A 12,151-nucleotide genomic window follows, 5' to 3' on the forward strand; every position below is an offset into this window, starting at 1 on the left:
AGCCCCCTCCCCACTGGAGACTGGCCTACCAGGGTAGGTAGGACCGGGCAGCATCCCAACGGGGCCCCAGCCCACCCCAGCCCACCCCAGCCCTCCTGGCCCCTCCCCGGGATCCCGAGGCCATTTTAACCTCGCCCTGACCTCCAGCCCTACGTTCCTACCCAGTGCGGGACCCGCACACACTCATAGGATTAAGTCGGAAAAAGCAATCTTTTTATTTAACCCATACCTAGGTTAGGGGTGGGGGAGGGCCGCAGAAGGGATCAGGGCCGAGGGGCGGCCCTGCAGAGAGGACCGCGGCGGCCGGGCCTCACTGGCGCGGGTCGGCCAGGACGCCTCGCTCGGCGGCGGCGCTGCCCAGGATGAAGCCCACGGCCAGGGACACGGTCTGGTCGAAGGAGCCGCGCAGCTGCTCCACGTGCTGGTTCAGGGTCAGCAGCTGGTCACGCAGCGGGCCCAGGATGGACACGATGTCGCCCAGGTGCCCCAGGGTCTGCAGAAGGGCGGCGTTCAGCGACGGCGGCGCGGACTGCGGGGGCACGGGGTCCTCCGGGCGACCAGGCGGCGAGTCGGGATCTTCCCGGGTGGGGCCGGGGGGCGACGGCGGCGGCGGCGAGCCGGGGGCGCGGAAGGGCTCGGGGTCCTCGGGGCGGCCGGGCGCGGGGGTGAATGTGGAAACGGCCGTCGGGGAGCCGGGGGCGCGGGGCGCGTCCACAGACTTGGGCGGGGACGGGCTGAACCGGAGCGTCCAAGCGGGGTCCGCGTCCGGGTCTCGGGCGGCGAGCAGCGGTGGGGCGCCTGGAACGCAGAGCGGGTGGTCGCGTGAGACGCGCCCGCCCCTCCCCCGGCCCGCAGCCCACTTCCCCCCGGTCCGAGGCGCCCCCGCCCCTCCCCCACCCCAGCCCACCTACCCGGCTCAGCGGGCGCGGCGGGGGCCGGCCGGCGGCCGCGCGGGGGGCGCCCGGGCCCGGGGGAGCGGCGGCGGCCGCGTCTGCGCCCGTTGTCGCCCAGCAGCCCCATGAGCTGGCGGATTTGCGCGTCGAAGGGCCCGGGCGGCTGACCGTGCGCATCGCGGACCTTGTCCTTGAGAAACTTGTAGCGGCGGCGGCACTGCGCGGGCGTGCGCCGCACCTGCTGGCGGGCCAGCGCGGCCGACACGCGGCGGTAGGTGGGCAGCGCCTGGCGGCGGTCCAGCAGCAGCGCTCGCCACACGGCCGGTTGCAGCAGCGTGCCTAGCAGCAGCTCCGTCTCGCGCGCGCTCCAGGGCGTGCGCTGCGCCGAGCCCGGGGATACGGGTGACCCGGGGGACGCGGGCGACCCGGGGGGCGCGGGCGCCGCCAGCGCGCCGGGCGAGGCGGGCCTCGCGGGCGGGGTCCCGGGGACGCCCCCCGCCAGCCGCGGCTCGGAGTCCGGGCTGGCGGGCGACGGCGGCGCGGGCGGGGGCGGCCGCCGGGGCCGGAGCAGCATCCCGGGGCCGGCGGGCGCGCGGGGGTCGGGGCCGAGGCCCGGGAGAAGCCGCCCACACACGCTCGGTGGGCCCTGCGCGTTCGCCCTCGCTCGGAGCGGGCGCCGGAGCCCAGCCGGGTCTAGGCGGCCCTCCCACCGCTCCGCCCCGCCCCGCCCCGCTTCTGCGCGCGCCAAGTTCAACTTGGCTGCTCCGGCGCCTGGGTCTCCCGGCCAGTCTTTGGGCCCCTAGGCCCTGAGCGCCTGGAGCAAAGCTCTGCCCACGCCCGCCCAGCGGGGAAGAACTCTCCCCACCGCCGTGTGTACTTCTTAAACTGCTCAGTTGCGGTACAAACAAATATGGCTACGTGCATTGGGCGCGCAAGGTTCGATTCGTCTTTACGCATGTGCCATGACCTTTCACCGCTGCGCAGATGAAGCCATGGAACATTCCAGTTCCAGAGGCTCCCTCACGCCTCCTCCTTTTTCCTTTGGTGCGCCCTAGATGTTGTTTGTAAACGTAATCGTGTTCTGGGTCTGCTCCCCGCCCCCTCTTCCTAGTGTGGTCTTAGTCTGTGCAGGAGGTAGTGTTCATCACTGCCTGCTGGCAGCTTTCTGCTGGATCTGATAAAGAGCCAGGCCAGTGGTCAGACATAGTGTAGTAATTCACACACACACTTAACAGAAAGAAACTTCTTTATTCTGATAAAGAATGGCTACAGCTAACATTGTGGTTAATACAGAGTATTGAGCCTCTACCCCCCCTGAGAGATTAGGAATAAGACAAGGAGGCCCAACATTATGGCTTCTGCTCAACCTTATTCTAGAAGTCCTAGCCAGAGCAATAAGACAAGAAAAAGGAGTAGGAAGTATAAAGATAACAAAGAAAGAAGTAATACAGCCGCCACTTGCAAATGAGATGGTTGTATATGTGGAAAGTACAAAATCTACAAGCACATTATTAGAATTAATAAATGAGCTTAGCAAGGTCATTGAATACAAAAATAAACAAAAGTCAATTGTATTTCTGTATACTAGCTACAGAGTTTTATAAAACTCCTTAGTTTGGGATAATTCTGTGTCCGAGTTGCACAGACAGCACAGAGTCCCTAACATCTTACTTGTCCGTGGAACTTTGGCAGAGCTAGGAAGTTAGCGTTGACTAAACCACAGACTTACTGGGTTGTGCCAGGTTTTCTGCTGATGTCCCTTTTCTGTCCCAGGATCCCATCCCTGTGCTGAGCTGCATTTAGTCATCCTGTCCCTTCAGTCTCCCCTGGGCCGTGGCCGTTTCTAAATCTTGTTTTCCACGTCCTTGACAGTTCGAGGAGACGGGTCAGGTGTTTTGTGGTGTGTCCCTCAATTTGGGTTTGCCTGTTGTCTTCTCATGATTAGAGTGGGGTTCTGGGTTCTGGGACGAGACCCCAGAGGTGATGTGCCATCTTATTAGTTCGTGTTAGGATGCATGACGTCGGCAGACTTGGGGCCATGATGCTGATCCCCATCTCCGGCTAAGGTGGTGCCTGCCTCTCCCCACTGTCAGGTCACCCTCTTCCTGTCCTGCCCTGCAGTGGGGGCCAGTCACCAGGTCCCCTGCCGCCCACACTCGAGGGGGTAACAAGCCACACCTCCCGGGGCAACCACGTGTACTGTTTGGGTTTCTCCCAGTTCTTCCCGTTTATTTATTCATTCAGTTGTCCGTTTACTCCAGGGTGGACTCATGGACGTTTGTCCTATTCCTGGGTCACAGCCCATCACTGTCGTACGTGGGGGCTCAGACAGCCCAGCTCTGGCTGTGGGGAGTCTTCACAGCTCTTTCCCTCTTGTCCTGTGTCCTTTTGATGTGATCTACCCTCCCACCCCCAAACCCCGCTTTTAGCACTTCCTAGCTCCTGGCTCATCTGGTACTCTCCCCACTCAAGCCCTGGAATCAGCCGTCTCCTTTTCCTGGAGAATTGAATGGTATCTGGAAACCAAGATTTGGGTACAGTATGCAGCTGCTGCTATTGGGGTGTCACTGCTTCTGGGCCTGTGGTTCTGGGGGCAGTTTTGCTCCCCAGGGGACATTTGGCGATGTCTGGAGAGCTGTTGGTTGTCACAGCTGGGGGCAGCGGGCGGTGCTGCTGGCATCTAGAGGGTAGAGATCAGAGATGCTGCGAAACATCCTGCAGGCTCAAGACAGCCCCACAGCAGAGAGCCATCCCCCGACACGTCAGCGAAGCTGTGACTGAGGTCCTGCGGTGGCAGCCGGGAAGTGGACCGCGCACAACCTGTATCTCGGGTCCCTGACCGCCTCGCACCTTGGGCTCCGTGAGATCCTTTCTCCGATGGTAGGAGGCCTGGTGCCTTCGTCTCCAACTGTCTACTCGTGTCCCACCCCCGCAGCGAGTGCGCAGAGGAGCCTCAGAGGGCTGGCCTGGTGTCTGAGAAGCTGCTCCCAACCGGGGTGCGGTCCTCACTGCAGTTCTCTTGTCTTCAGCTCAGTTTCCCTTCAGAACAGCGTTTCCCACGATCACTGAGGTCCACCCCCTGGGGAGCGGGAGAGGCAGTGAGGAGATGCGGCTGCAGGAAGGTGGCAGCTCGAGCCCATCCCGTCCCAGGAGAAGTCCCGCTGTCCTTGAAGCAGGTATCAGACAGCAGCCGGAAGGACACAAGCCGCAGGGAGGGGTGTGGCCAGCACCCAGCCGGCCCCTCGGCCACTTACCCCAGCACCACCGGCCACTCCAAGCCCGTGTCCCAGGCGATGGCCTGGCTGCCGGGATCCCACCGGCCTTCTCCAGGTGGCAGGTGCTGTTGCCGGCCCAGGGGCTGCCTTGGGCTTGATCCCAGCCTGCGGGGCGTGGGGGAGTGGGACCCCGTTTGTGGCAGGGGGCCTCCCCAGAGCCTGGGTGCGCAGGGCTGGGCTCCATTCAGCGTAGGAGGGGCTGCACGGGGTTGGGGTGGGGGCTGGCTGGGGTGCTGGTTGTCAGTTCTCAGAAAAACGTGTTGATGTGATCAGAGCCGGTGCAGTGAAGGGAGAGCCGGTCTTCCTGGTGCTTTACTCGTGTCTCGGGGGGAAGAGGGCCCAGGGTCTAGTGGTTCTAAGGTGGCTGAGGACCCCCCGCCCCGGCCCAGACTCCAGAGCCACGCGACCACGGCAGCTGCTGGCCACAGTAACACAACACTATCGCCCCGTCTTTGTTGGTGTCCACCAACCCTCAGCTCTTCCACTGGGACCCTTCCCGGCGGTGACCACGCCCCGGGCACGCCCCAGCCTGTCCCTGGCGAGGACGAGCCGGCTGTCTGGCCTGTGGGCTGCGGACGAGGTCTGGGTAGCCAGACGCCAGGATGGGCAGGGCTTGTGGCAGACAGGCGCGGGCCATGGTGCCCGGAGGCCTCGGCAGGTCAGCGACTGTGGGAGGCTGGCTGTCTCCTCCTCCAGCGGCAGGCACGTCCCGGGCAGCGGGGTGAGTCTGCCTGCTCGTGGGCCCCAGGTTGTGGGGTTTGGTCCTGGTGGGGTTTGGCCCTCTGCGCACCATCCGAGGACATCGCCGTGGCCTGAGCCTCCTCGTCCCCTCGTCCCCTCCCGCCTTCACGAGCAGCCCTGAAGACGTCTTCGTCTGGCTCGAAGGAGCCGCCCTGACCCACGGAGCAGATAAACACCAGGAGCCCGCGGAGGCCATCTTGGTAGAAATGACTTTATTTAGAAACCTAAGCCGCGCGTGAGGGCGACATGCAGACAGTCGTGCTGGAGCCGAAGCCTGGCCACTCCCCCAGATAAACCGTTAGTTGGAATGTTTATTTGCGCTGGATGCTAACTTCATTTCAGGCTTTGTGGCGCTATCTTTGTTGAATTCAAATCCTGAAAATGTAGGAGTTGATCTGCAGAACCAAATTCTCATATAAAAGCCACGTTTGCAGGGCCAGGAGTGCCTCTTATGTTCCACGAAAGCGGGACGTAGATGTCGCAAATGAATATATGTGGGAAAACACATCTTGACAATAGAAATTCAGTGTTTTATCACAGGTAATGGTTTTCCTAGAAATACCACGAGCAGCTGCGCTAAAGAATCACTAATTCTAAAACTTAAAAGAACAGTCTTGGGTCTTACAGCTATTTGCAACGTAAAAACGTTGGTGCCTGGGATGGTGCCAGGGCTCTGGCCTCCCTGTTGTGGAGGTGTGACGTGCTGTCCTGGTCCCATGCCCCTGGCCGAGCGCGGTTTGGAAACAGCCCTGGGGAAGAGCTTGGTACCACCGAGGCCGCAGACTTCATTTCCTCATCAGAAAGCGCTGGTGACAGCCGGCCTCGGGAGCTAGGCGTGGGTGTGTGCATCACATGCATGGCTGCTGAAGAAGGGGGGGACCCGGCCATGGCCCTACAGCCCCCAGGCCCCCAGGTAGGGCAGAGGGAAGCTCTCAGGGCCCCTGAGGCTGTGTCTCTGCTTTGGAGCTGCTGAGTCCTGCATACTTTGGAAGCAGAGCCTCGGCCCAGGTGTGCCTGCCCCACCAGGAAGTGCTCTCAGTGGTGGGGCGGTGGGCACAGGGGCCACGGGGCACTTGGGGGCTGCCAGTGTGGAGCCATGAGGCACTCTCCGGCAGCAGGAGGCCGGGCTGGGACGGAGGCGAGGCCGGTCCTCTTGGCGGGAAGGGCTGCGAGGCTCTGGCACCCGCACCTGGGACTGGGTGAGCAGCCAGGGGTTGGGGCTGGAGGAGGGGGAGGTCCGGCAGGGAGGAACTGTGAGCCCAGGGTGGGGCTTGGGCCCCCGGGAAGCCTCGGGCCCAAAGGGAAGGTTTCAGAACCCCCTGGAATCTGTGGTTGGCAGGGGGGTCAGAGGTCAGTCTTGGCCCTTCGTTTTTGGGCAGACATAGACCAGAGTCGCGGGAACACTGCTCAGTGGGCACCTGGGTTTAAAGCCTGAGCTGGGTGCTGGGGTGCGGGGTTTCTGGGGGCTGAATGGCCAGACAATTGGGTGAAAGCTGTTTATCTTTGAGAAATATAAATGGGTGTTCGGCTCCTGGGGAGCTTACTTACCCTATTTTGGTTTAAATTTTAAATCTTTAAATTTAATTTTAAAATTCTCCTAGAAACCCCCCTCAGCCTCTCCTGGCGCCGTCTCTCGGGTCTGGGTCTGAGCCCATGCTCCCGCCCCGGTGCCCCTCCTGGGCCGTGGGGGTCCCTGTCTGACACAGCAGGCACGGCCCCTTCCACCCCAGGCCTGTCCTCGGTGTGGACTCCACACCCAGACCCGCTGTCCTGCGCTATTGGAACGTGGCTTTCATTCTCCGCAGCTTGTCCTGAATCTTCTTGGAGTGCTTCTCGCTGGCCACCTGGTGGGAGCCAGCCCTGCTGTCCTCGGCCAGAATGGAGATGTCGGCCCCGCTGAATCGGGCGATTCTCTGCTTGAGGTGGGACTGCAGCTTGGGGTCGGGGGCGAACGTGTAGGGGTTCTCCTGGAACGCGTGGACCTGGCTCGCCACTTTGGCGATGTTTCTGTGTTGGGGGAAGAAACGAAATGTGAGTTTGCACAAGTCACGGGGGCAGCGTCTGCAGCCAGTGGGTTCCCAGCCTGCCGTCAGGCACTGTCCCAACCAGGCCGCATCAAAGTCCAGACTCCGAGGGACCGGTCCGCCCTTGACCCTGAGGAGGCCTGACCGGCCTCCACCTGACTGCCATGTGGACGATGAAGGGGGGAGAGGATGGAGTGGGGTGAAAGGTCGTGGGGGGAGGGTCTCCCTGGAGACAGGCTGGCACTGTCCTGAGAGGCACCGCGGGCCTGGGGCGCTGCGGAGGGACGTGGGCCGGGAGCTCCTAAGGAGCGGCCGGCCCCAGGGTGGGCTTCCGAGGGCACCCCTGCACCTTCCGAGGCCAAAAGGAGCAACGATCGCCTTTGGCTGGGAGTGTCTGAGTCCCTGGCAGGGTCACATGGCGGTGGTCGGCACCAACAGCCCCCCAGTCTGCTCCTCCCAGGTGGGTCCGCAGGTGTGCCGGGCAGTTGAACGGTGGGGACTGACTGAGTCCTCCGGACAGCTTTACGGAGGGGCCCCAAGGGGGACAGCAGAGGCAGGGAGAGGGGAGACGTGGCTCGGGGGGTCAGGGAGGGTGGTTGCACAGAGGTGGCGTTCTGGGTGCGCCTGGATCTCCCAATAGGAAGGGAGGTCACGGCAACCTTGGGGCAGTGTTTGGGGCCGTGGACGCCGGACTGTGCGAATTGTTTACCCCTTGTTTGTGGAGAAGGAGGTGGCTGGAGGTCACCCAGGGGAGAGGGTGTGGAGGCCTGGGCTGGGGTGAGGGCTGGGTGAGGGGCAAGGCGGCCCAGGTCTCAGAGGAACAGGAGAGATGGGGGTGGCCCCTCACCTGGCTTGTTCACCTGTGGGCCCCTCACCTGGTTCCTTTCACCTGTGGGCCCCCTCACTTGGCTTACTCACCTTCGGGCCCCTTACCTGGCTTGTTCTACCTGTGGGTCCCCCACATGGCTTGTTGCAACTGTGGGCCCGTCACCTGGCTTATTCACCTGTGGGCCCCTCACCTGGCTTGCTCACCTGTGGGCCCCTCACCTGGCTTATTCACCTGTGGGTCCCTCACCTGGTTTGTTTCACCTGTGGGCCCCGCACCTGGCTTGCTCACCTGTGGGCCCCTCACCTGGCTTATTCACTTGTGGACCCCTCACCTGGTTTGTCTCACCTGTGGGTCCCCCACCTGGCTTGCTCACCTGTGGATCCCTCACCTGAGCTTGCTCCACCTGTGGGCCCCGTTGGTCATGGTGAAGCCCCCTGTCTCCAGCTGCTGGATGTGCATGGCCAGGAGGTGGGCTGAGGGCAGGGTGGGCTGGGCCCTGAAGCGCCGTCCTTCCATCAGACACAGGCTGTCGCTCTTCAGGAAGACCTGGGGCCCAGCCAGGGGCGTGGGCGGGGGGGGGGACGACAGGTGAGAGGTCAGCCCAGGTGCCCAGCAGGGGCCGGCTCAGCCCAGCCAGTCCCAGCTGGCGCCTGTATTCCTGCTGCATGGGGGCTACAGCACCCCGATTTATCAGCCAGTCCAAAATGTACCTTGGCTCTTGGGTTGGGGAAAGTCCAGATGTCTAAAGCTTGCAGACACAAAAGGAACACTGACCCCCACCAGAAAGCCGTGCGCTTCCTGCTGCTGGTGGCAAATTCCTTTCCAGAAAAGAGCCAGGTGACCCCACTGCCCAAATTAGACTGAGAGCCGGGCTGGCCGGCCGCAGGGACCCCTGGGTGTGGTGGCAACCGAGGACACACAGCAGTCCCCCCACCGGCAGAGCGCTGCGTCTGGGGTCGGCTGCAGGCCGCTCCCGCCTCCTCAGTCTGGGAAATGCCCCTCATCCAGAGGGTGTGTCCTCGTTTAGGATCTCATGAGGGGCGGCCAGGAGGCAGGTAGGTCGGCCAAGCTCAGGCAGGGCCTCAGGGTACCTGCACCCTAGGCTGGAATCACGGCCCTGGAGCAACCCTGCCACATCTGCCCAGGTGAGCGGCCGAGGTCCCGGGGGAGATGGGGGGGGCCACGCACGATTCTGAGGGGGCCGTGAGGTGGGCGCCACGATGCAGGATCTGCCGGGCGATCCCCCCCTCCCCCGGGACGGGAGCTGCCGGGAGCTCACGCAAAGGGGTACCTCCACGGCTTTCAGCTCCTCCATGACCTCTGCTATCTTTGCGGGTAGAATTCTCCAGGCCTAAAATAAAAGCACAGGTGAAGCTCCTACAGCCCTGCCTGTGCCCGCGGCGTGGCTGCAGCCGGCCCCCCGGGGACTCACGGGGGACTGCCGCACGGCCGGGTGCTCCAGGCCGCCCAGGATCTGCATAGCTGTTGCGAAGTTCCTCTGCACGTAGCACGACTTCGCAATCAGCAGAAACTTGGAGAGCAGGTTCACCTGCAGCTGGAACCAGAGAACAAGACACTCAGCGTCCTCCGGCTCAGACGAGGGACCGGGGCACAGGGGCCAGCGTCGGGGCGCAGGGCGGTGTGCCCACCTCCGTGCAGGGGAGGGGGTCGGGGGCCCAGAAAACAAGGCACAAAGGTGTGCAAAGTCCATCTCACTTCTCTCCCGGGGCAAATCTCTGCTCAGGACAAATGGGGGGAGCAGGAAGGGCACCCCCACTTGGGGAGATGGAGCCGAGGTGTCCAGAGGCAAACGGGGAGCTGATTTCAGCTTCTCGTCCGCCCGGCCGAGTCCACGGCGGGACGGGGTTGCAGCGCCTCAGGGGTCGCTGGTCGGCAGGGCAGATTCACCAGATTTGATGGGAACACCCCACGGCAGCCCCTGCTGCCCCAGTGGGATTCTCCTCTCCGAGCAGACCCGAGGGGCCTGGCTCACAGCCCCACAGTTAGTGTGTGGATTTTACACAGTTCCAGCAACTTCCAGAAGATTCTGGAGAGTTCGGCTGACCCCTCATTTCAGAGCTGCCTCACCCTGTGGACTGTCGCCACGGCCAGGGACATCCTTCAGGTGGGAACATCGCCTGCGGGTCCCAACCAGACACCCTTGTCTTGGTCACAGGACGGGTCCTGGGGGTCACTCAGCACCGTCGCCTCCCAGCTGTCTGGCTTGAGTGCCTCTTAAAGGATCTTGAAAAACATCTACCCACTCCTGCTTCTTACGTTGACACCTCATTATTTTCTTCATAGGTTCAGATGGATGCAAAGTAGGCGATTTCCAGCCCGTCCAGGCAGAGCTGTTCCCTCACCGTTGAGCCTCGTACCGGTCAAGTCACACAGTGGGTCTGCTCTTGTGACCGGCGTCCCGCTCTCCAGGCTCAGCCGTTGTGGCCTGTGTCACCATCTGGTTCCCTCATAGGGCTGAATATTTTCACAGGGTGGATGGTGGACCACGTTGTTCATCCATTGGTCCATCGACGGATATTAGGTTGCTTCCTTCTCTTGGCTGTCCTGTTCCGTCACTTTTACACCTGCCTGATGAAGCCAGAGTCCTGATTTGCTTTCAGTCCCACCATTATTCATCTACAAAAAGGGAAGCTTTTCTTGAAGGTGAGAAACTTTACACTGTTTCCTTTTCTTCTTGACCTTGTGTTTCCACTGTCTCACCCCCCCCCCCCACCCCGGGATGTGATCTGGAAGGAATGCACTGTTATCACTGAGGGCTTTTATTAGCTTTCCGTTACATTCTCCGGCTCAACATTTGAGTTTTGACAAATTTTTCTGAGACCAGAGTTTATGAATGTAGAAGTCAGTCTCCCGGGTTGTTCTGACAGCATAGTGAGTGACACCCAATATGTGGAACAACGCGTATTTCAGAACTTGATCAGCATGTTTGCCGAAGGTGCCCACATGGCTTCCTGAGAACTCCTGGCACTTTCTCCCCTCGGTCCCTGCGCTGTCCTGTCCCTGCTGAGGCGGCACTGCCCCGTGAACAGTCCTCCCTCCAACCTCTGCTCACAGGGACGGGGGAGCCGTTCACGCAATGGGGAGAGTTTGGTCACTGCAACAGCAGTTCCTTCCCGCCAGGCGCTGACCCCGTGTGAGTCTCAGGTGGGTCTGAAGACCGTTCCGTCCTGCGGCCTGGGGATGCCGGCGCCCCTTTGTGGTGACCTGTGGGCGGGGCAGCTGCAGAGGCTCTGGGTTGAGGACTCCCTGGTAGCCGAGGTCCCCTGGGAAGCTGGAGCACCCAGGCCCCGTGTGATGCCCCTGATCGGGGGAAGCTGCACTTTGATGTCACTCATGATAACATCGTGGATTGGAACAAACCGGGTGGGGGAGGGGGACCAGGCCACATCCTGGCAGAAGTGAGGACGGGTCAATCTGTCAGCTGATAAACCCTTAAAGAAAATTCTCCCGAAAAGGGGAAAGAGTGGAAAACTCTGCGTTTGTTCACGGGCCTTGGGGTTGCCCCTAGGGGCTTGGGGGACACAGAGGAATACTGGGAAAGGAAAGACACATTGCAGAGGCTCTTAATGCCGGAACGGGCACGTCCGGGCTTCACCGTCTCACGGGGAGGTGGTGGCCGCGGTGGGCTCTGGGGAAGCTCCTGGGACAGAACAGGGTCCCCCGCCCCGAGCTCCCCCTTCGTGCTCAGCCCCCTCCAGGGGCTCATGCCTGGGGAGCTGATTCTTTGGGCCTGGGAGGCGGTGGGCGTGCACCCGCGGGAAGGAGCCGTGTGACACAGCAGGATCCCCATGGTCCCCACCGGTTCCTCCACGTGGCCACGTCCTACGGGCAGGACCCTGTGACCCCCACCTGCGTCTGGCCTCAGGTGGAAGGACGTCGGAGGCCTTGGCAGCGGGGTGCTCGCTGGGCAGACTCTGGGGCACTAGGCCCACCCGCTGCCCCTCCTGGCTGGGTGGGACCTGAGGGAGGTGCTGGCCCTGAAGCAGGTGGGTCGGTCCAGGCCGAGGCCTGTGGGACCCAGAGGAGCCTCACCTTGATGGGACCACTGACCAGTGTTTCATTTGTTCCACAAACTGGCCGAGGACACACGTGCACCCATGCTGTTGTGACAGTGGCCACGAGAGCTCAGGCCAGCGGGTCAGTTCCCAGCCCTGGGTCGCGACCGAGGCAGGAGGAGTGTGGGAGCACGCGGGGGCTGTGGGTATGAGGGCGGGAAGGACACCGCACGTGTCGGCATGTGTGTGGCGCCGCGTCCAGCTGTGAGCGGGGGTGTGCCTATCTGAAGTCTGCGTGTCTGCGCCGCGGGGACAGGCCTGGGTGGGCCTGGAGCCGCCGTGCACCCCCAGCAGACGGGGTCTCCCAGGGAGG

The 12,151-nt window shown here is 62.4% G+C and overlaps 2 protein-coding genes across 2 annotated transcripts in view; both read right to left on the bottom strand.

The window, feature by feature from the left end:
- Window positions 1-310: 310 nt before the first annotated feature.
- UTF1 (undifferentiated embryonic cell transcription factor 1) lies at window positions 311-1,467 on the bottom strand. The gene is made up of 2 exons (XM_061191649.1): window positions 912-1,467; window positions 311-798 (listed from the first exon to the last, which is right to left on the bottom strand). The coding sequence occupies exons 1-2, from the start codon at window positions 1,465-1,467 to the stop codon at window positions 311-313; spliced, it is 1,044 nt and encodes a 347-aa protein (XP_061047632.1).
- Window positions 1,468-6,629: 5,162 nt separating this feature from the next.
- Window positions 6,630-12,151, bottom strand: part of KNDC1 (kinase non-catalytic C-lobe domain containing 1) — a 56,548-nt gene continuing 51,026 nt past the window's right edge. The window contains exons 27-30 of the mRNA XM_061182675.1: window positions 9,195-9,317; window positions 9,054-9,113; window positions 8,151-8,308; window positions 6,630-6,916 (exon numbers count right to left, since the gene is read on the bottom strand). Coding sequence (XP_061038658.1) covers window positions 6,685-6,916; window positions 8,151-8,308; window positions 9,054-9,113; window positions 9,195-9,317 — 573 coding nt within the window. The 3' untranslated portion in view covers window positions 6,630-6,684. The remainder of the gene's footprint in view (window positions 6,917-8,150; window positions 8,309-9,053; window positions 9,114-9,194; window positions 9,318-12,151) is intronic.

Source organism: Eubalaena glacialis, chromosome 1 (assembly GCF_028564815.1).
Source record: "Eubalaena glacialis isolate mEubGla1 chromosome 1, mEubGla1.1.hap2.+ XY, whole genome shotgun sequence".
NCBI classification, from domain to species: Eukaryota; Metazoa; Chordata; class Mammalia; order Artiodactyla; family Balaenidae; genus Eubalaena; species Eubalaena glacialis.

Excerpts from the sequence above, each read along its gene's own strand:
- UTF1 (XM_061191649.1), bottom strand. The coding sequence starts at position 1,467 with ATGCTGCTCCGGCCCCGGCGGCCGCCCCCGCCCGCGCCGCCGTCGCCC. Across the intron at positions 799-911 it reads CGCCGCGCCCGCTGAGCCGG|GCGCCCCACCGCTGCTCGCC; the intron begins GTAGGTGGGCTG and ends TCTGCGTTCCAG.